The 23929-nt window shown below is 44.9% G+C and overlaps 1 protein-coding gene across 8 annotated transcripts; it reads left to right on the top strand.

The window, feature by feature from the left end:
* The first annotated feature begins 314 nt into the window (after positions 1 to 314).
* Positions 315 to 23198, top strand: LOC115338600 (potassium channel subfamily K member 16-like). Of its 8 annotated transcripts, none has more exons than XM_030007246.2 (6): positions 345 to 661; positions 3452 to 3572; positions 5641 to 5807; positions 7395 to 7563; positions 11372 to 11532; positions 19924 to 23198. In XM_030007246.2, exons 1-6 carry the CDS (start codon positions 467 to 469, stop codon positions 19957 to 19959), a joined length of 849 nt encoding a protein of 282 aa, XP_029863106.1. In that variant the 5' UTR covers positions 345 to 466; the 3' UTR covers positions 19960 to 23198. The 8 variants fall into 8 exon arrangements, with proteins under 8 accessions (XP_029863109.1, XP_029863106.1, XP_029863107.1 ...); XM_030007247.2 differs by lacking the exon at positions 19924 to 23198 and adding an exon at positions 18175 to 19745; XM_041120413.1 differs by lacking the exon at positions 19924 to 23198 and adding an exon at positions 11700 to 12306.
* Positions 23199 to 23929: the final 731 nt, after the last annotated feature.

The raw sequence follows: 23929 nt of genomic DNA, 5'->3' as shown, positions 1-23929 counted from the left end.
GCCATCAGGGCTTGCTCTGGAGTCCAGTTCTCAGAGTTAGCAGGAGGCAGAGGAGGGAAAATAATGTTTTTCCAAGTAAACTCCCCTGTGGGCCCTTTGCAGGCTATCCTCACCTGTCCCCAGAGCCTCTTGAGCAGAGATGGCCACCTGCCAGCTCCTCACATCCTGACCCACTTTTCCTGAGAACTCAGCAAGGCAGAGTTTCACAGACAAGAGGAAATCCCTAAACAGCATGCAACCCAGAGAGTGGAAAGTTTGGGGGTGGGAGGGGCGTTGGTGTTCTGGGTTTTTCCCAACTTCCCCATGAACATATTTGACAGCTCGCTGTCCCTGTCAGCACAGGATCTCAGTGGAAACTGGAGCTGGGAGGGCTCTTCCTGCCTGGGGGAGGCTTCCCAGGAGCGCGAGGGATTTACCAGTCACCACCTTTCATTTCCCTATCCCTTGCTGTGTCCCACTGAAGGCCATGTGCAGTGGCAAGCTGCAGACGGGTTTGCTGGTGGCCGGCTACTTCGTCTACCTGCTGGTGGGTGCAGCTGTGTTCCAGGCACTGGAGAGGACTGCTGAGAAGCAGGAGAAAATAGCAGCTGCCCAGATGAAGGAAGCTTTTCTGCAGAGCTTCACCCACCTCACGGTGGCAGAGATGGAGCAGTTTATGAAGGTAAGTGCCAGTCCTGCAGAAGCCCTTTCTCTCTCCTGTTTCCCTGTGAGATGTTGTTTCCTACTCAGCCTTGCTACACAGATATCTTTCACTGCTTTCCTACTGATTTGATCATTTGGATGATTTTAGCAAACCCCAAGCTCACTCTCTGGTCTGAGCAGGCAGGTCACACTGATGGTAAATACAGCTTGTGTAACTTGACAAAACCTTGTGTGTTAACTATTAACAGTCCCCATCCCACGATGTCTGGACTTTGTGGGGTCTTGCCTCCTGCTAATTGGACTTTCAGTGGGGCTGTGCTCATCTACAATGGATGGCATGGCAGTAAAAATGAGATTGTCTAAAATGAATGGCTGTGGTTGCCACTTACAACAGCGTCATAGATAGCACGAAGCAACAATACAGCAACGTCTGAAGTAATCTGTTGGGTGAAAAAAAGAAGCTCAAATCACTACAAGGAGGGTGGCATAGTCAGGGTTTACTTTTTGAAGATGCTGTAGAAGTGAAACAGGTAGCCTGGCCGAGGGAAAGGTGTTTCTGGTCACAGCACAGGAAGCTGAGAATGAGTATGGTTGTCTCTTCATCTGCGGTATTTTCTAGCTCTATCTGCTACAGTGCAGAAGAAAATGGGGAGGGCAAATAGCCTTGCTGTAAGCATCTCCGCATGGGAAACTAACGAAGCTCTTAACGGGCCAGTTCACATGATGAGGAAAGGAGGGGAAGAGCTGGTATTTCTGATAAACAACCAGCAATCCAGCCCTCAGTTCACATATGCACGCACCCTCTTCACCTTGAATTTTTTTGGCAGGTAGGGAAGGAGAAAAAAAAAGAGGAACTTTTCAAGAAAATGAAATCTTTGTGCAAGGGTTGTGGAATGATTTCTGTTAGCTTTGATTTTTCTGGGACAGCAGCAAAAAATATAGTGAGGGAGGAAGGGGCAGTTTAAACTTTTCTGGTGCAGTTTATTCCAGCTTGTGTCTTGCCTCTGGCAGGACTCAGCCCTGCATTTTTTGTAGGCTGTTTCTGTACAAACCAGCCTGCCTTTCAGATGTCCGGTCCAATGTTCTCTGTTTGCTAAAGGCAGGGACAGCTGGATACTGTTTGGGTTTTTTAATTTATTTTTTTTAACTTAAAAAAAAAATTAACAGCACTTACTTAGAGTTAAAACCAAGGAAGAAGGGAATAGTCTGAAAATGCATGACATGATAGATAATAAGGCTGGAGGGGCTTAGGAGAAACATCTAGTCAAACCCCTGTGGCAGGGCAGTCTCAACTCAAGGCAAACCATCTCTGACAGATGTTCATCTAACCTCATCTCAAAGGCCTCAATATAAATATGTGCATGTGTGTTCACGCATGCAGTTTGGAGAAGAGTGTATAAGTCAGGCTGAATTCTGATTGTGGTCTGTCATGACCTGGGCTGGACAGACCAGGGAGGGGTCGTGGTGAGTTCAGAATTCCCTCAGGCTAAATTAAGGTGAGATGACACCAAACGATCAGTTCAACATTTTATTCATGGCAGAAGCAGCCTGAACTTGGGATGCATAATGGTAGTGGGGTTTCTCTCAACAGGCATTGGCATGAAACTACCTCAGTAAACCGTGTAACCCGTAGTAACCATATACATCAATTCGGGGAAGAAGGAGAGTCCTCCCGTTGAGTCACAAGGTTCAGAGCGGACCCCCTTGCTTTCTAGACTCCTTCTCAGAGAAGAGCCTGGGGGTGGCTAGATCCACTCCTAGTCCCAGACTTGATCAACGGGTTTATGTCTAAAGCAATGAGGTGCAGGGACTATGGAAAAGGAGAGAGAAAGAGAGACAGAGAGAGAAAAAGGAAAAGAAAAGAAAGATTTCACTGGTCCTGGGTCCAGCCTAGAGGTCCAGTTCCAGAGAGTGTGCGTGCATGGGGTTTCAGTTTGTGTCCTTTTACCATCTCCTTGCCCCTCCTTTGGGCAGGCACTCAAAGTCATTAGGCTAATTAGGTGTCATGTGCAGTTTGTGCTTTCAGAACCTTTGGGAAATGGGTCAGTGGGCTTGGGGGTCCTTTGGGGAGTAACTTCTCCTTCCCTGCAGGCATAACCGTTGTTTGATCTTTGGCCATATGCGGTGCACCTGTGGTTCAGTGTTCATTGTTATGCAGAACTTGCCCCACCACAATGCTTGAGACATTAACTCTTTTAGTCTCTCACATGGTCTCACCAAGTGTAATGCTTTGCAAATCAATGGACTTTCTCTGAATTTAAATCTGTGACACTAATCAGAATACAGCCTTAAAATGAAATTCTCTGTGTAGTCACATGTACCCTGCTATAACTCACTGATGCCCTTCTGGGAGGGATCAGAGTCACTGCTCAGTGTGACTGAATACAGGTGATTTATTAGATCCTGGATCCACCACTGCTGTCTCAAGGGCGAACTCAAAACCAGCAACCAGCCACTTCATCACTTAAGCTGGTGGGCTATCTTGCTCTGCCATTTCCTAGTCATCTATAGGATCATTATTTCCAAAGTACTTAGCCTAAAAGAAAGTCCTTGATCACGCTAAAAGAAACAAGTTCTAACACTCACTAGAGCAGCCAGCATAAACAGGGCAAAGGACTAACACTCAAAAACATGAGCCGGCTGCTACCCAACCTTGGAGGTAAAGGTGTGAATAGTGTCAGATATTGCTGAGGACAGGTGAGTGGTATTCACAGGAAAGGAGCAGTAGTTGGCTAAATCTGTAGTATTCTTGCAGCAAGCACTTGAGAAAACCAGCCATGTTGATATCAAACTTTGCCTTCCCTCCCAGAACCTGACTGAAGCCATTCAGAATGGAGTATACCCTGTTGGAAATGAATCACAGACTGAAGACAGCAACTGGGATTTCAGTAACTCCTTCTTCTTTGCAGGCACAGTTGTCTCCACAATAGGTAGGTCTAATGCTTTCCATGTATGTGTGTTTGTGTGTGTGTGATGCTTATTATGTCTGGTTATTAGGACCTGAATGGATAATACTTTCAAGGATAAAAACTCGAGCCCTTTATTGTCATGGATGGTAAGCAGCAATGGACTTGGTCCTGAGACCTCACCACTGCACAGCTCTTTGTGCATTATTTTGGCTTGTGAAATACCAGTGGCCTTTCATATTATTTCTGACTTGTTTCTTCTTTTTGAGCCATCTGTTAAAATGTTCACTCTGCTGCCAGTTGTGGGTAGGAGATAAATTTCACTTTCCTGGTCTTTATTCTAGGGTCAAACAGGCTTTAAATCCGAGAGTGCTGTAAAGCATAAAAGAATGGTAGGAAAGAAATGAACTCTGCTGGGGCATGGACACTGTCTCAATAACCTGTGCTGAGCCGTTAGTGCACATACTGAATTAGTAATATGCCAGGAGGAAAAAATGGGAAGGGGGTAAGGCAAGTGCTGAGACTTACACTGCTGCTTCAAGCTGTTCTGACCTTTTCAGGGGCTGCCTGCCGCTATCTGCCTCTCCCTTTCTCTCAAATGTGCCTTCAAAAAAGTGCAGGCCTTCCAAATTTAAGCATAAAATCCACACTGTTGGCTCCTGCTTTCATGATTTGCTTTCATGCAGTGAAAGTCAAACCTATGTTTTTGCAGAGTACAGCTGAGGCCTTACTCCCACTACACCCTAGACACAACTATTCCACTGATCCATGAGTGTGACAGGTCACAAGGGACGCAGTGGTGTCCCAGCATCATGGCAGGTGTGTAGGTGTTGCATGAACCCATGTGGAGACCTCCTACTGTAGAAGAAAGAAAGACTTCTGACCCATCACATCAATGACAAAGTTCCATGGTTACAACAACATTCACATATCGATAAAGCTTCCCTGGTTTGTCAGCACCTGCTACTAGCCAATCCATTCCTTGCCACCACCTGTATTACTGTATTTTTTTAATTACAGCATTTCTATGCCAAACAAATCAGTCGCTTCCCATCAAATTTCTTTCCCTAGTGAGGCAGACAGGCTGTCCCAGAAAAAGCGCAGCTTTGCCTGTTTCTCTGCAGCTTCACTGCAGAGGTCTGTTGTGAAGGTACATCAGGTACTTCCACCCATCTTCACTAGGTTTTGTCATGAAAATGGAATATTTCTGCAACAGGGAGCACAGACAGCCCAAGCATTTTGGGGCCTAGTAGCCAATAAATCACTCAGTTGTTTTATTTGTCTTTCCCCCCAAAGAAAACATTGCATTTTCCAAGTAATGAATGCCTTGAGATGAACTGTGCTTGGGAAAGTGCCTTTTCTCAAGGTCACTGATAGAGTAAGGACATACACAAAGTACAGGACTCTTGCACTCAGGGATGTACCTCATGGGATCTAAAAGGAACATTCTCCAGTCCATTAAAGGACATGTTTGGAGTTCTGCAGCCGTTGTTCCACTACTTAGATAAATACTCTTTTAGTAGGACTTTAAGACAAATATCTCTCTGGCATGAATAAATCAGCCACCAGTAAGGTCTGGAGTAATTAGCACCATCTATTCTAATGCACACTGCACTGCCTCCAGGATTGGAGCCAGTATCTGGACATAACCAACTTACTGGCAGTTAGCCAGGGAGGTCATTAACACACAGGCAGATCAACAAGAAGCTGAAGATGGCTATATGTGATTCTGACATGACAAACAGCCTGGGACTCCAGCCTTGATGTCTTCCAGGTCCCCACACATCTGGTTTCTGTCTTTCCATGTATTTGTCACAGGACAGAGCATGTTTTCCATAACTGCTTTTAGATTGTGCTTCCATTCCCACTAAGGCTGGATTGGGAGCACACAGCGCTCTCTGCATCTCCCAAAACATGGAGGGTAAATCACTTTGCTTACCGCCTTTTTCAGAGAAAAAAGTGTGCATGTGAACTGAGAAGTCCTAGCCACATCTTTTGGGGTCAAAGGCAGGCCAGGCTGGGGTAGGTGTGAATGTGACTGTGGACTGCTTCAGTTCTCTGGAATATCTCCTCTGACCCAGTTTTTTCATAGGTTATGGCACGCTACATCCTAAAACTACTGGGGGCCAGATCTTCTGTGTCTTTTTTGCTCTGTTTGGAATCCCTCTGAATATTGTTTTTCTGCACCGTGTTGGTAAGATGCTCTCACTGCTGTGTAAAAAGCTGGGGAAATTCCTGTACGAAAAAGGAATGAGAAAGGTAATTAGTTTTACTTACTCAGGCACATTTATATGCTCATTTCTAGGTTTTTTTTCTCAAGATATATGCTGGCATTATCCTCTATTATATTTGTTCTCATGCTGTGTTAAACATTGTGCTAGGAGAGGGAAAGACACATTCTTCACTTGCAGAGCTAAACAGACAAGGCAACCATAGAGGATATTTTCAGAGAAAGGGAAGCATTTTGTCTACCCATCTAAATGGCAGACATCCAGCCCCCTTCAGCAATCAATGGAGTGGGCGCCTCATCCTGCTTCTCTAGACACTTATCTCAGGAGCTAACACTCTAGGGAAGTGTCTGTCTCCCTTTATAACCAGTAAAGAGAGAGATGATTAAGCATCTCATCTTGAGGCAGGAAAAAGCAGGTGAACTGTAAAAAGCTATAAAAAGCAGGTGAGCTGTAGGGGTTTCAATGGATATTGACTCAATGTCTAGTGTGTCACCCTTCCTTATTCATTATGCAGTCCTTCAATCCCTCTTCTCCCTTGACTTTGACAGAAAGGAAACATCAGGCTGAAGTTGTCCATTTGATCCCAGTTGCTGAAAGGTGAGGAGGCACCTGTAAAGGGCTAGAGAAAGATGTGTCTTGCCTGGTTATGCCCCAAGTTATTTGCAGCTCCTCCCCTTCTCTCACCACTACTGAGGAAGTGAAAATAGCTTTTCTGTGTCTCCTACTGTAATTCTCTTTCAGGACAAGGTATGAACGCTACAGATAACCCTGTTCAAATTGCTAAATTTCTCCCCATGTCTGGGGAACTTAAATAGAACCTAAGGCTTGATCAGATATAGACTCAAGCACATGCACAATGCATGAAGGCATGAAAAATTATCCGACAGTTGCCATTAATTTCTAGACAATCTGGACTTATAAAATTCTATACATAAACTATATGTGTGTCTGGCTGATAAATCTTAATATATAACAAGCCTTTTTTTCCAGTCAAGGCTTCTTCATGACTGCTGGGAAGTAGGATGGTTCAAAAGTCACTGTCCAGGCACTTCTTCATTGGGAGCTCATTTGTTAAAGGTGTTCTTGTAGTAAGGTATCCACTGGGTAGGAGCCAATTTCTGGCACTGATGCAATGAGTAATAAAGTCAACAGTCAAGACTCTTGGAGATAGTACTGTCAGAAATGGTGTCAATTTTTTTTTTTTTTAAGTCTATTTTCCCAGGCAAATTTGAATGTTCTTTAGGTGCCACACCTGAATACCTAAAAACTAAAATTGAAGTCTGCTGAAAAGTGGAAATAGTCTGACTCCAGTAAAAGTCATTGGATAGGAATTCCTCCTATACTCATGGTTATTGGAGGATGATACAATCAGATAAAAGCCTACCTCTCCCAGGGCTACTGAGGCCATGCAACACTCATAATACATGGCTTTCTTCTGCTTCAGAGCGAGGCTACGGTACTTTTAGAGGAAGAGCACTCAAATACAAATCCTTCAGTTCCTGTGGTCCTAGTAGGTATTCCTAGATAGCCACGCATTTTGGACAGCCACCGCTATATATGGCCTGCTAGTGTGTCAAATCATGATTATAATTGAATTGGTTTCTTCCTTTTCCAGAAGAAGATCAAACTTCTGACCCTTTTATTCTTCCTGGCAACGGGGATCCTAGTTTTTCTGTGCTTGCCATCACTCTTCTTCCAGATAACAGAGGGCTGGTCCTACAGCGAAGGAATTTACTTTGCATTTATCACCCTCAGCACCATTGGCTTTGGAGATTATGTAGTAGGTAAGGTTGATTTCAGGGAGGAGACACAGCAAAGCACCAGGGTTATGACTGTAATTACCGTGGGTTGACTGCACAGGCCACCAATGTACTGCAGAGACAAATCTTCTGTCTGAGTTGTTGGCTAGTCTTTGCCTTGTACAGTTCTGGGGGAAATACGCATTTCTCTGGGATTGCGTGTGCTGACAAAGTTGTCTAAATATAATGAAATGTGGTGCTTCGGGTTGCAGAGAAGCCAGGTATTTTGGGGAGGAAAGGGGAAGTGTGGGGGGAGAATTCAAGGAGCCTAGGAATTTGCATATACCAAAAGGGAACAGTTTGCAACAGTCATACAAAGAAAGACAGGTATCCCTGCTTTAGCCATCTAAGACTTATGTTTCAAAGTGTAAAGAAATAAGTGCTCATATTGCAGAAGCCATGATTTTACACAACAGACTGAAAGGTGGAAATCCCAGTCACGGGAAAGTGGGGAAATCTACTCACTCTGTGAGAAGTGGGGCTTAAACATATAAATGACCGCAAAAGTGGCCTTCTTTAGTCTGCTATGCATCACTGGGGGCTCTCTGTCTTCACAAGCCAGAGCTTAGGATTTCCCTGAAGACAAACTGTTTAAGCTACGCTCCAGCATGCTGGTGTGCTTCCCGAAACATTTCTGTGGATCTGCTGACCAAAATATACTCTCCATAGAATAAGCTTCTGCAGGAGCTCCAAAATGATGATCAGGAGCCAAATCAGTGTCCACAGAAGAAGCAATCAAACACCTGGACTCCATGGAAAAATCAAAGATTTCTCTACAGCAAGATGGCCAGCATCTTGCCAGCCTGAACTTCTCTTCAGTGGGGATATGAGAATGAAGCTCTGAAGCTAATACTTGAGCACCAGTGCTGTCCCTACAGAGAATCTGGAAGCCTCATGTCCCTTTCTGATGGACAGACATCCACCACACGTCAAACCCTAGGCTCTCAAGCCTTGCAGAGATACAAGAGGGGCCTTGGAGACTGGCTGGCAGCCTTGCTACGTGTTTGAAAGATTTCTTACATCAGGCTCAGGACTTTGGCAGAGGGAGCCCACAAACTTTTCCAGACACTGATGTTCCCTGCTGACCTTAATTTTTCTGAGTCAGCTAAAGAGGCTGGGTAGTGCTTTGATGATCCAGTTGACATCTTGCTTGTTTGCATGAGTTTAGTGATTGTAATGATCTTGTAGCCTAGCTGATGGTTAATTCATGCAATGGCAATGAATTGATTAGGCCACATTTCCCCAAGTGATCCCAGCCAGCTAACTGCTCCCTCTTGCTACAAAGCACAGGAAACCAGTGTCCCCTGAAATTCCCCTTTTCACATAATCCAGAGAAAGATTCTTTGTCTCCAACAGTGGTTAAGCAGTATTACTGTGAACACAACACAAAACTCAGGCATCAGCAAGGAATCTGTATTACACAACAGTGGCCTCTTTGCTCACTCCAGCCAGGGCCAATCTTTGTCACTGCAGTGGAGGACAACAGGGCACAAGCATTTCTTTCCTAACCATCTGTAGGACTGATAACCCTGGCCTGTGTGATACTGAACACCTCAAACTTCAGTGATGTGGAATACAGGAAGGTGCAAAGTGGCTGGTGCTGTGCAGGAGAAAAAGTGAACATCAAACTGGTGCATTCTCTTCCCTTGTCCAAATTACAAGTGTGTTCTACAATAATGACAGCAAGTCACAGCCTTAAAACCACTACCTCCATAGCACTTTCCTCCTCTGCAGCCATATTATTTTACAAATACAGTAAAAAATAACAATTAGATAGGCCTTCTGGCTTTGTGATTTCATCTTCTTTAGGATGACTTAACTGGAGCTGAAATATTTCTCCCTGCAGTGTTTATTGATAGGACAAGGAATAATGGCTTTAAACTGAAAAAGGGTAGATTTAGATTAGATGTAAGGAAGAAGTTCTTCACTGTGGGGGTGGTGAGGCACTGGAACAGAGGTTCTGCCCAGAGAGGCTGTGGATGCCCCATCCCTGGAAGTGTTCAAGGCCAGGTTGGATGGGGCTTTGAGCAACCTGGGCTAGTGGAAGGTGTCTCTGCCCATGGCAGGGGGGTTGGAACTAGATGATCTTTAAGGTCCCTTCCAACCCAAACCATTCTGTGGTTCTGTGATTTATCTCAATTGGCCTTAAACAAAGGTGATAAAATGATCATAAGTTTAATGCCTCACACCTTCACAATGAAACAAGCAGAATCAATGACTGCTCTGAGTATTATGCATTTAGAATTGATTACAGATGACAAATGGATTTGTGCGAGCCAAGTGCAACAGAACAGGTTTGACTTTATTTTCATTTTAGTAATTCGAAACTGGTTTGTAGCTGTTGCACTTCAAGCATGAGATAAAGCCTGTTTTGGGTAGGGAGATATCCTAGGAAGATGGCAGAGTCTGGATTTAACTGTTTGTAGTACACGTACCCATGGGTGATACTTCTAGGGTGAAACTCCCCTTGGGCTGTAAACTGAATTTATGCCCTGCTGAAGTACAGTTTTGAGTTAACAATACAAAGATATTACTACTTGCTTTGCTAACCCCACATCATGAACTGCGGATAAGAGCACAAAAGGAGATGCTTTGTAGCAAGGCTGGAATCCCCTCTGCCAAGTGAACCCCAGCAGAAGAAAAAGAAACAGCTGTTGGATATCTATCCATGAGGACAAACCAGCCCAATCCTGCCCCATTTCCAGAGCTCTTGCATGACGAAGTACAAAAATCCTGCACATCGATCTGTGCAGTACAGAGCACTGCAAGACTTGAAAAGAGTTGCCAGCATCATGGCACCTTCTGGGCAGCTTCACAAGGGGTAATGATCCACCAGGTTTGTGGTCTCCCTGTCCAGGCACATTGCTGTGTTATCTGCTATGTGGAGTCACCCTTGACAGTGACTTATAGCACTCAATAAGCAGTATCACCAAGTTTTCCTGCAGATGCCAGGGCCATATCAGCTGTATCATGATGACAACATTGTGTGGGACTAAGTGCAGCAGGAGAAAATGCTTTCTGTATGTTGGTGGTGGATTGCTGATGTCTGAAGGAACAAATGAAATGACCCATGCAGAAAAGCAGGTGTGGGATACTGGCTGATGCTAAGAGGTTTGGACTGCATGAAATAAGCTTCGGTCCACTGGTTGCCAACACAGAAAGTTGTGTTCTTGGCATGTGTCAGCGAGTCCTCATCAGTCACCTAGTTTTTTAATGGAGGAAGCTCCTGAAGCCATTCAAAAGTAAAGTAGGAATTGCAACTACTCTCTTTGTATGATCAAGGGTACCTATAATTTAAAGCAAATATTTATTAGTTTCTAATCACACTTTATAGAAGTACACAGAATTACAATAACCTAGGTAGTAATAGTTGTGTGGTTATAGTGGCCCACTGTGCTCTGCGAGTTTGGGAATATTTTCAAGGTAATACAACACAATTTTACACTACTTCCCACATCATTGCGTTTACCTGTAGATGCAGAGGTTGAAATGGAATTGGTATGTTGTAAGGGGAAAAAAATATCCTGCTCTGCTACTAGTTCATCTCAATCCCGGTATATCTTTTTGACAGGCCAGCAAGTTTGTGCTAGCCTCTATCAGTTTATTGCAACAACAAGAGACTTGCCCAACCTTAACCTAATGCTGGGGAGGTGAGAGTCTCCACTACAATGGAAAAGTCACCTTAAAGTACTCAATGTAAAATACATTGATGAATCCATTAGGCTGGCCCACTTTACACAGGCAAAGCAATTTTAACTTGTTAATTTTTTTCTTTCTCTCCCCTTATCTGCAGGTAAACAGCCTGACAGGATTTACTTTTCCTACTACCGAACACTGGTGGCCATTTGGATTCTTTTCGGCCTTGCCTGGATTGCTCTCCTATTTAATTTATTGACAACAGTACTAGAAGATACTGAAAAAATAATTGTCAAGGATCTCCATCAAATTGGAAAGGTGAGTAAGGGCAATGAAGCAAGCCAACAAAGAAGATACCGGCCTGCTCAATTTATTCCGGAAGAAGAACTACTGCCACCACATGCTGGAGGGGATGCAGAGAAAATGGAGTCATTAGAAACAGATTCTGAACACACAAAAAATGAAAAAAATGATTTTTCTTACAGCAAAACTATTGCCATAACATATGAGAATTGAATTCTTCATTGGAGAGTTGCTAGTGAATTATTCTGAAGAAATTCCCATGGAAATAAAATTTCTCCTACCTTTTGCTGAGATATGACCTTTCAGAACTCAAGACTTACACTTACACAAAGCCCGAAATTAATGGTAAGAAATTTGCTCCTCAATTTGCAGCTAGGTTGTGCTAACAACCTGAAAAGTGCACTTGTTTTGCAAGGCATTTTTAAAGTGCTTCCACAAAAATGCAGAGGAGGGGCACGGTAGAGCTTGCTGGTTCTATTTGGATTTTGCTGATTGCACGAAATCATGTCTCTTCCAGGAACTGATATGCACAAGCTTTTATGAGGCATTGCATAGCACCTTTGGAAGAAGAAATAAGGGTATATAACTTAACAGATGCCTGATTTGAGCCATCATATTGGATAAGCTATTATGATCTGAAAGACATGTTTAAAGCACAAGACCTGGGCTCAGTTCAGACACTAGAAACATCTAATGGACAGGGTTAGAAAAAGGTTAGTGTGTTAGAAATGATTAATTCTACCTCTTCCTGTTTTATACTAGGATGAATAAAGGCAATTTCACCCTTTATCCCTGTGGCTTTGAACAACCTTTCTGATGGTGTTTATAAAGAACATATAAACCCATGTCTTTAATTCAAATTTTATAATAATTTTATTCTGTCAGCACTTTATAAGAACAGAGACTGGTTTGAATGGAGCAGCCCTCACTGCATCAGAGCCTTGCTGCTATGTTTGTATTCCATAAGAGCTATAAAGTCGTTTTAAAAGGATTTTATTGTGTTGTGCTAAGGTAGCTTTCCAAGAGCAAGTGTTGTCTAAACAGTGCAGCCTAACCTTCAACCAGGTAAAAAAAAGGATGTCAAATCTGGGCATGGTGTTTCAGATGTACTGCCTGGCATGCAGGCCATCCCTGGGTGAAGACCCTAGCCTTTAAAGGCTCAATCCATGCATCAGGTGCCTTGTGTGTGTCAAGAGTACATGAAAACCCTACCCTGAAGTGCTGGCAAAGCAGCTGTGGTAGACACAGTCATAGAGGTGAAAAGTCCCATGGGTGTATATGGTTACATTAAAAGTCAGTCCAGTCCAACATCCTGTCTCTGACCATGCCTACTAGCGTATGCCTCCAAAGAGCATAAGAACGAGGCAGCTCTGCCATGCCCCTGTGATGGGGTGCAATCCCTCTTCCAGTAGTTGGTGGCTCAAAGGCTGCCCAAACAAGAGGTGGTGTCTCTGTACTTCAAAGTCCGTGAACTTGCCCAAATGCTGAACCCACATCAGCACCCACAGGACCCAACCAAGGTAGTCCTCCAGTAACTCCAGTACAGTAACCGAAGTACCTCCCTTTGATGGTGCCGAACATGTCACTTGATAGGTTTTCGTGATATCCTCAAGTTCCTATTTTGTCAGACAGTGAATAATTGTTCTCGGCTAACCCTCTGGGTGTTAGTTACAGCAAGACCAGCCCTTGCCAGAGCTATTCCTGTATGAAAGGGAAAATAAATTACAGCTATAAAGCAAATTTAGGCTGTAAAGATGCAATCAGCCTTGAAGTTGAATTCATAACTATTTCAGTCAAACAAAACCACACTTCTTGCCAAAACAGCTCTGCTGGTTCAAGACCTGGCATGTAGACCTGACCAAATATGTCCTTTCTTTCCCTCCCCAAATTATTTTCCAGTGTTGCCCTCAAGGCTGACTTCTCGCCTAATATGTCTCACTCTCAGTAAACCTTTCTGAGGCAGCAGGAACAAGAACTGACCAAAACTGGGGCCAGGTGGCAGGGGTATCATAGGACACAGCAGTCCTTGTGCAAGCCACGACCCTGTTGCTATCACAAGGTGACACCACAGCCATGCAGAGAAAGCAGCTGGATGCTCCTGGGCAGGGATCTCTTCACCTCTCTGTCTTCCCCTCTCACCAAGCATTGACTCACATTATTATTTTCCAGGCATGATTTTTTCTTTTCTGTTTTTTCCCATCCCTTCCTACAAGGACAATTAACCCCATCCCCACCCTAATAGAGGTACTGTCAAGGCTGGTTTAGGGAGAGATGGTCCTGCCTTGGGGTGCGATGGCCATTTTGCACAGTCTCTCATAGTTCCTTCCAGGTCAGTTCCTGGTGTTTGATACCCCCAGCACCAAGGTGGCAGGCAGGGCCTCTGGGCCAGCACAACCCATGTCTATTTGCTGTCTCTATTGATGGAGAGAACGAAGAGCCTCCAGGGAACATCTTGAAGTCAACACACTGCTGGAGGGTTTTCTTTAGCTTGTTCCCACTGTCCTGCTTGCTCCCTGTCATGACGAATACCACAACGCAGCCCTGAAACAAGCTGGTAATATCTTATTCCAACACAGAGCAATTGAGGATGCTTGTTTAGACATTTCAGGAAGGGCAAGAGAGACAGCCCATGGACTCTGACTGTAAACACAAGCACAGAGCCAGGCATTGGCTCTTTGAACAGAATAGGAGAAATTCTCTGTCCTTCACACTGGTGGGTGTTTAACAACGAGCCATGAAAACCAAACACGGCCCGTGTCCAAAAATCAGTCTGCCCTGTGCCGCTATTGTCATAGGGTGCAGGCAATTCACATTTTAACTCATCCCCTCTTGCCACACTCCCCATGTAAGGATGTGGTTGCTCCAGACAAGGCACAGAGGTACTGAACAACTCACCCAGGGCCAGGGTATGTGGGAAACGTGAGCCAGAAACAGCCGTCATGGGGCTGTCCTCCTTCAGGCACCAAGAATTGAGGTGTCCCTCCAGCTGCAGATGCCAGCCTGGGAACAGAAAAAACACATCCACAAGCATAAAGAACATAAAAGCTCTCAGGAGAAATGCAGATAACTGCCCTAAGAAAGAAGTCTAGCCATTCTTAAATCCTCAGACCTGCAGGGAGGTCTTTTGAAGAAGAGTCTCAGCTTTGCTTCTCGTGCCCTCTCGTGGCTGTGTGCAGCAGACACCCTTCCTTTGCATTTCTGCCAAGTTCAGGCAGTTTTACTCTGCCTCCTACTGTGCGGTTCAGCTGATGTAGCTGGTACAACCCTGGCCAGTGCAAGTCCCAGGCCAGCAGATTTGTCAGTGTGAACCAGAGGAAGCCAACCAGTATTTTTATGCAGTTCCTACGAGCTAGCTAAGGGCTAAAACATGCCTCATTCTCAAGAAAGAGATGGGAATGGGCACCCTGAACTAGTCCAGCCAGGGATCCTGCTTTGTACCCATGCTGAAACAGCTTTGTGGAGGTCAGCTGGGGATGCGACAGCTTTCTGTCAGCAAACCATCATGCGAAGGACCCTTGCTGGCAGCACGCACAGCGCTGACCATGGCGTATGCTCCTATCATGTCCCATGCACCAGCTTCCCCTGCACAACGTCTGCTGCAGGACCGAGGCACACATTCACACCCTCTGTCACACAGGGAAAGGGATTGTTCCAGAAAAAAATCTGCAAAATGGCAGGTTTGGGTGCAGGCTTTGGGGCCAGGATGAGCTGGCCCACTCTGCAGCAGCCTCAAGGGCAGGCAGTGCCTCATGCAGCAGGAGGGGTGGAGATAGAAGCTGCAGATATGTGGAAGAAAGAGCCAGCACCAAAGGGTGTGTGGTCCTCTCTGCTGGGAAAGGCAAGGGAAAAGCCCAGGAAAGCTGCAAGCCAGGGTGGGAGAGGAACTTTTTTGGATGCCATATTGTTCCTCACGCTTACACTGAACAATAAAGCTGAAGGGCTTAGGCACAGTAACAAATCTCTCTGGGGCTAGAGCAAGCAGCCTCTCCCAGCATTATCATCCTCTGAGCACCGCACAACTGCAGCAGATCTTGTCCTCGCTTCACCCCTGAAAGGGAAAGCTGTTGCTTTCTCTGCAGATAGTAGGGGCCCCAGAGAAAATTAAGTGTATCACCTGAGCTCATGCATGAGACCTTTGGCAAACACCTGGTCTGGTGCTCTCTCAACCAGGCCCAGGTGCCCCGGTATTGCTTACTAATAAATTAGCTAGTGGTTCTGTAGTTGTTGAGGTTAAGAAAAATAATCTTGAATTGAGAGCAAAGTTAGAACAGAGCTTCTCCTCCACAGCTGGAGATTTAAAACGGTCCCAAGACTTTTAATTCCTGAGTGTAAGCCAGGCTCCGGCTCTTCTTCTGCACGTCCCCCCTGCCCAAGGGAGAGAAAACAGGAGTAAAATCCGTTCTGAAATCCCTTTTTTGCCAAGTGGCGAGGCAGCAGCAATCCTCCGGAGACCAGGCAGAGGGGTTCTCCATCAGCAGATCTGCACAGTCTGGAGCCTTTCCCGCGAGCTGTTTAAAAACCCTGACTGTGACCCAGCCCCACTGTGCCACTCAGGGAAATCCAATTTTCACAGAGCAACCTCGTGTGCAACTGCCAGCTCTCCCACTACAGCTTGTTTTCAAATGGGAAACATTTCCAAAGCAAGCCAAATACTTTCCCATACATTAAACCAGTTGCTGAAAAACTCCAGGAGTATGATCATGAAATATATTATCTTGGATTAAATGGGAGCAGCATGTTCCTGCATTCAGTCTGGGCTGCTCCTCATACATCACCCACGTCTTTGCTGCCAGCTAGCAAACAGTGTGCATTTCTGCACTTGAAACCAAGGAAATGCTATGAGGAATTATCTTTCCCTCAGAAAGAAGCCCCTCAGAAATTCAATTGCCTCCAGAGAGAATAGGAGAAACTGCACTTTGATCTGTCTTTAATTAATGTATGGGATTGTTTAGGGATCTTTCGAGGTCTCCTTCAATTAATAGCCAGTTCATTTGGAGAGATTAGTTTTCTTCTGGAAGCGGAGAGACTAGTCAAAGCAGTGGAACAGCTTGGCTAAAGTAACATCATATAGCCAGGGGGATAATTTTTTTACAGAAATTACTAAACGTGGGCCACACACATGCTGTTTTCCACTCTGTCACACTTGGACATGTGCTTTCTTGCCTGACTTGTGACCAAAAGGCACTGGATCCAGCTCAGAACTGGTTTAACAAACATAACTAATTACTCTCCAAAGGCCTTTTCTCCATCCCTCACAATCACACCCGAAGAAACAAAAAAATCAGATTTTGGTGTCAGCCAAGTCCCCCTGTACCCTTCCAGCAGGATTCAAAGTGGTCTTGAGGCTTTCCTGTGAGGTTTTATACCAGCTCTCACACTGTAAGGAAAGGGGATCCCTGGGATCCCTGGCACTTTGGGCTGAAGACCGGCATGGGGCAATATTGCTGGTTCCATGCTAGAAAAGTCAATATTTAGCTCTTCTGGGGCTAAAAAGTTGGGGGGAAGAAAAAATGCTGCCCTCCAGAGAACTTCATCCATGCTTTTGCATCCCCGCAGCCAGCCCCACCTCCACCTCAGGCCATGAACTCAAACAGCTCCAAATCTGCTTAGAAAATTCAGCATTTTCTATCATGAGGGGTTCTGGACTTGATTAGGATAATTCTCTACCAGAGGTTTGGAAAGGCTCATTTTGCTGAGTTAAAGTTAGGGCAATTATTGAATCCATTTAATTACCGGTTCAACATGATTTAGGAGACATGTATCTGAATAAAGACTTTCCAAATTTCTCTTTCAATTATTCTCACATATGTGGTTGGAAACCATAGCTGTACTTCTGTGGTGAGATGCCGAAGCATGAAATAATACATCCCCAGAAAGAGAGATAAACTGATAAGCAGAACAATAATAGTAACAAGCATGCGTCATTGAAAAATGAAGAGAGGTACAACTTACAATTTAAGTTAATGGCTTCCTTGAGAGGGATTAGCCAGAAGGATGCTAATATTCTCAAAGAACAAATGTGGCTTGAGGTGAATCCAGCTTTTCAAAGTAAAAGATGTTTGTTCATCATAGCAAGGCATGGAGAAAATCATGCATCACAACCAGAAAAAAACATAAGCCAGAATTTTTGCTGAAAATCCCCCAGAATTCACAGTTCCATTCATTTAAATGACTCACTGAGTGCTTTAAAAACAAGGTTAAGGTCTTAAATTTAAAATGGCTTTAGACATTTGCTAGAAACCAAGGATGAAACCCAAGCAGAGATCTGTCTATTCTCAACTTCAAAAGTCCAGGCATTCATCTCAAAATACAATACACACTGGCTCAGAACAAGAAAGATGCAAGAAGCCCAGTATAGGCATCTTCCAGTTGCTAGATGCCAATTCTCCCTATTCGAGCAGTCTGCCTCTTCACAAAACCTGCAGAAGCTAGACACCATTTCTATTGTGCAAGACTGTTGCAACAGAAATGCTGGGATCAGGGCACGTATATTGCCCAAAAGTATATATAAATCAACTAAAGATTAATGGCCCAACTCTGCAGAACTTTGGCCAGTTTCCCAATTGCCAGTATAAAATTCCAATACATAAATGTTTTCTTAACAGATTTTTTTTTCCCCTTTCTTCCTTTTCTTCCTTATTTCTTTCTTCCTTACAGCCCTCAAGTTGGTGATGGGATGAAGAATGGGTGCAGCAGAGCTCACTACAGTCCCAGAAATGCTTCTAGAGAAACATGGCCCAGAAGCAAGGTCTACAAAGTGCTTAAAGGTTGCATGTAATATCAGCAGTGGTAGCACAATTTGGTGATGCCAAATAGCCACGAATTGCCAGGAGGAAACCAAAAAGTGGAATTCTCAGCAGTGACTGTAAAAGTCTATTCCTTGCTTGCAGTAGGTCTCTGAGCAAAAGCCTGAATACAAGCTGTCCAGGTCCTTTGCTCAAATGTGGTTCATTTGTAGGGCTGGGGTTTGGTAACAACACTTCCCAGCCATCATCCTGCAGCCTTCTGCAGGGGCTCAGCCTGCCTTGGCAAACCGGCTAGCTAAGGTGGAAAACATCCTCTTAGGATGCAAATGTTAAGGGAGAAGCACGATTTCTGGTGCATGACAATTTGCATGCTGGTATTTGTAGTAATAAACAGTAATAAGCCATACCAAAGTGGGTAGGGCTTTGGTGTAGCAGCCAGGGTGCCTTTCAGCTACACTTCTGGGAGGTTAAAAGCAGGACTAGAAATTTCCATATAAAGAGCCTTGCCTTGGCACACAGTTTTCTCAGTTAATATGGCTCATAGACAAAAGCAGAGAATGGCAACCTCATGCTAAAAACCCCAAAGCCTTTACTTGCCTCACAGATGCCAAAAAGCAGAGAAGTGAGTTACAAAAATGTTGTCACTCCAGCACCAGGGCCATCCGTCATACGTGGTGACAGCATGGTGAGGAGAGGTGGCACAGAGAAGAAGGACAGGCAGAGCACTCTTTCCCATGGGATTATGGATAGGGGCTTATTTTGGGGGTCAGCAGTGTAAGACAGCCTGCACCGTAGGTTAACCCCCACCTTGTGAACAGCAGCGATGCTCCAGATGTCCATCAGCTGAGACAGTAAGTCCGTTTGCCATCATCTGAAAACCTAATTCAGATTTCCCTGACTTTTAAACTTGGTCAGATCACAGCTTGTCTTGTATCCAGACCTGTCTTATTTGAGTTTGGGCTCATGTCTACTGACCACGTCACGAGCAGATGTCACTAACAGAGGGAACCAGAGTGAACATGCTAAATGCTACCCAAATCAGCAACAGGATTTCAGCAAATATATCCAGACAATTAGGCATGCCCCAGGGTCAAATCACCCTGGCATAGCAGGATAGCCAAAAGGTGCTTCTTACAAAATGCAACCATGAAGATGAGCAAAAAGCCATGTAGAAATAACTGTGCACACACACTGCCACGGCATAGCCTCCAGATGTCAGCACTAACCCAAGCAAGAGAGACACACAGCGCAAACGGTGCAGAAAAACCCCACTTGCAGGCTTTGACTTCCAGAAACACCCTCCTGCAGTCCTGCTTTCCTACCTGGGACAGACAGACAGACAGGAGGGTTTCCATTTCACCTGGAAAAAGTGCTCGGTTCACAGACAAAACCAAGGGATGCACTTTGTAGCTGTGCATGCAAGCGTTTTACATGCACATTGTACTGATGTAGACCATGTGTGCCTCCGTGCATGTAGGTGCTCATCAGCTATATATATATACACACACACACACACACACACACACACATACACACATACACACATATAACTTTTGTTCTTAAGAATAACAGTCTCTTTGCTGACAACTTTACATGAAGGTAAAAGCAAAGCATGTCCTCCAGTACTTTTTCAAACCATATGCATATTCATCTCTTCCAGTACACATTCCTGTGTGCCATGCAGCTGATGAGCTGAGAAACACAGCAATCAGCCCTGGATAAAGGATCTGAGAACATAAACATCGGTCGGATCCCCCAGTGATGTAAGGCAGCATGCCTTCAAGTCTATGTAGCAAGGTTGATGTTAACTGATGAAGAAATTGGTTTTCTCCTCTATTACCCTTGGCCTGTTAAGTTCATTTTATGCCACTCTTTTAGCAATGTAAATTTGCCTATTAGGAAAAAAAAAGGCTTAAAAAAATCCCATCTCTACCTTTTCTTCCCCTTAACTCTGCCCTCTCCTTACAGCCCACAAGCTTTAAATGCATTGAAAATTTATTGGGAAGGCCCCAAATTCTGCTCAAAGCAGGCATTGACGTTGTCCCTGTTACAGTGTGGTGCAGAATAAAGACACAAGTACAGCAGAACGGCCCCTGACGCCAAGCATTGAGCCAGCAGAGGTGTGAGACCCAACGGAGACTGCTGACCACTCTTCCACAGGCTGCAGAGAGGTACGCAGGGTGGCAGAGAGCATCCTCCAGCCTAACCTTGCACCTGCAGATAACTGGGGGAAGATCCAGGGGCTGTTTATTTAAACATATACTCCCCCTTAACACCAGATCAAAGAAAAATTAATGAAGGAGATGCCAGATTCCCCAACTCTTGTAGGGCACAGAGGTGTTGTTTTTACATGAAAAGACCCTCAAGATCCTCCTGCACCAAAGTGTTCATCCGAAGAACTGAGCTGCACATAGTTTGAGCAGGGCTGGGAGTGCCTGGAGGGATCATGACACGGAAGATTAATGGATCTCTTCCAGCCATAGGCTGTCAGTTAAGTCAAGCACTGCTAATGTGGGATGTTGTCCTGAGACCTCTGTTAGCACAATGACGAAGCTTTTTTTAAGTCCTCTGTGTAAAAGGCATAATCCTCGTATGCCAATGGATCATATCCTTGAGATCCCTAGAGAGCAGGGCAAATGTGGAAAGAAAAGGAAAGGAAATCCCTTATTTCATAATGGTGCAAACAGACATGTCAGGAGAATTACATCAACATGCAGCACGTGTGAAATTTAATACTCCTCCTAATGCATTTAGATGAGGCAAAATGCAAAGTCTATACTGCCTCTGGGAATAATTCTGGTAGGAAGCTTTCACCGCTAGGAACCAAGGACTTTCTACTTACTCTGGAATTTGAGCCTTTGTTTTCAAAGCCTTCCTGAGAGACTTCAAAATCAAGTTTGTTAAGTGTACGTTACTCTTTGAAGATCTGTATTCCAAAATGAAACACCAGTGCTCTTCCCAGCAATGCTGTCGCAAATTAAGAGTAGCATGCTTGAAAATCAGTAAACATTCATGGGGTCGCAGACAATCTGCAAAAGAGGAGAGCCTGATCCTTTGCATTGCAGAAAGCCAAGATATGCAAACACACACAGCCCTTATCCTTTGCCTAGTGTCAGCTGGCATTGCTGCAAGGGTGCTGCAGACCTGCATGGATTTCCACCAGCTTTGACTGTGGCCCATAAAGCTCTCAAAGGCTTTTAAATGCAAGCAGTATTTGCTTTGGAGTCCTTGCAGACAGGAGGAGCCTGAGATCTTCCGGCTGGTTCCCCACCCCCCATATCAGACTATAGATATGGGATTCAGCAAAGGATACAGCTCAGATGTGGCTTGAATTCAGACAAGTGACTTGAAGTGATGATTTCCCCCCCACCAGGCTGCAGATGATCGATGTATTATGCATGAAAATAGCGCCAGGCACAGATGGGGTGGGAGTAGAAGGTGTGAGCTGATAATGACAGCAGCCAAGCTCTGCTAGAAAAGACTCTACAACACACTTGCATATTGGGCAGAAAAAGGATGCAACATATATGAGAGACTAGCCATGGTTTAAAGGGCCAAACAGTTTAATTACCACCAAAACTGAGGTTTATGCAAGGATTTGAGTGGCATGGTTGCCAGAGGGAGGAGGGGATTAGCCTTGATGATTCAAGGAAGTGTATTCCCATCTTGTGCTCTTGAATAACTGTAGGGAGATCAGTGAAATACTTATTCTGGGTTTTAAAAGCTGAAGACAGGGAATCCAAAGCAGTGACATGGTGCTGCATCAGATATTGCCTCCAGCAGGATCCTGGCTCGTACTCAGCACAGTGCTGAGAACTTGGCACCAGGTCCAAAGCTGAAACAAACAGGAATTTCTCCATGGACACTTCTAGGGTTTGGATCCAGGCCCTTGAAGACCAGCACGCATGGCCTGATCCTGAAGAAACAGTGGCAGTTTGGATGGGCAACATGTCACTGACTTGGAGCCAGGTGGGTACAGACTTCAGTGGGAGGATGAGTCAAGAGAGCTCCAGCTCCATCTGCAAAAGGACCTGGTGCTGTGAGAAAGAGCTTAGCAAGTGTGCTATCCATAAAGACCCACAAGGAAGCAGTGATGGTCCAAAGAAAAGCCTGTGACTTCCCTGATCAGCCTTGGAGCACTCTGGAGGTCATTGCAAGACCAGATGCTTAAAATAAGCTGCTTTCCTTCTACAATCAAACCATGAGAAGGGGATACTCTTCCTTACAGTGCTTCTCTGAAGAAGCTCCAGCCTTGGACTATGCATCTTACAGCTGGCAAGATGTCATTGGCTTTGCCAAATCTGACCACAGCTGATCCCCGATGCAATAAAATGTTGGCCTTCAATCACCAGAGGCTGAGAATGTGCTTGTCTGGAGGATCATCAGGCAAAGGCAGCAAAGACTTGCTGGCAACTTGCAATGCATTTGCCAGTTCCAGGCTCTGTGGAAGCCTGACCCTACACAAAAAGATCCTTGCATGAGTCCACTCTTTGCTACCAGCCCTGCTGATGGTGCCAGTGACATAACAGCTATAGGAAATCTGTGACTGAGGGATCTGAGCTGTGCACTCAGATATATGCAATAATCCTTGCAATGCTGAGACATAACAATGTTTTGGGAAGTCAGGCCAGCAAGCATTGCACAGAAGCAATGAATATTTTACGTCACTTAAGGGCTAGGTCCCTATGAAATGTAGCTGTTTCACCGCTCAGAAGGCAATCTGTTCAAATTTCCTCCAAACAGGGCTCAAATGCTCAAATTTGTCCATGGGAATAAGCATTTCTGATAACACTGCCCAACTTAAGCTTGCAAAGAAACCTCCCATAGAGGGAGCATCTCAAGGGATAAGGTTTCAACTCATGTATTTCCCATAGCCCAAGAGGCTGCAACCCACTTATGGGTGTGGAAACTCACCTAAAACCAAGAGAAAATGTGTGATAGAAAGGGTGCATTAGGAGACTGGAGGAATCCAGCACTCATGATGGTTCATGATGGGACATACTGCATCATGCCCTGCTAGTCACTGGTTTGGGTTGTCTCTGCTTCCCCTCCATCTCCCAGCTCGGCAAGCCATCTCCACAGGGCTTAATTCATACACATCCTGAGAGACACCTTCAAATAGGCTTCCCCGTCACTGTGGCCCACCACAGTCTCCCTAAACTGTACAAGGACCTGAAGGTCTTGCGTAGGTCCGGTTTCATTAGCTTTACACCCAGCCAAGACCCACCACAGACTAGTAAAAGCCCCTTCATTCCCACTCAAGTTGGCTTTGAAGTCACATTTTGTGGTGCTAGCACCATCGAGACCTGTGCATCAGTCTGGATCTGGCCCCAGTCTATCCTGCATGGCTGTCCTTATCTCAGGCATTTTCAAGGAGCTCAGCAGCAATTTATGGATCAAAGCTAATCGATAATACCAGAGCCCTTTCACCATATTGCTTTCACTAAATTACTGCATCCTTTAAAAAAGAAATCTTAGCAGACCACAGTACAATGCCAGACAGACTGTCACTACCAAATTATGTTTATTTATTCTCTCTCTGGCTCTTGGCTGGCCCCATTACCAGCATATCTTAGTGTCTCTCAGTCATCAGCATATTTGCCTTCCCTCCCTTCCCCCTACCCCGAGGTACATGTCTCCTCTCAAGTACAAAGCGGACTGACACG

The sequence above is a fragment of the Aquila chrysaetos genome, chromosome 2 (assembly GCF_900496995.4).
Source record: "Aquila chrysaetos chrysaetos chromosome 2, bAquChr1.4, whole genome shotgun sequence".
NCBI lineage: Eukaryota > Metazoa > Chordata > Aves > Accipitriformes > Accipitridae > Aquila > Aquila chrysaetos.
This window is presented reverse-complemented; position numbering and strand designations above follow the sequence as displayed.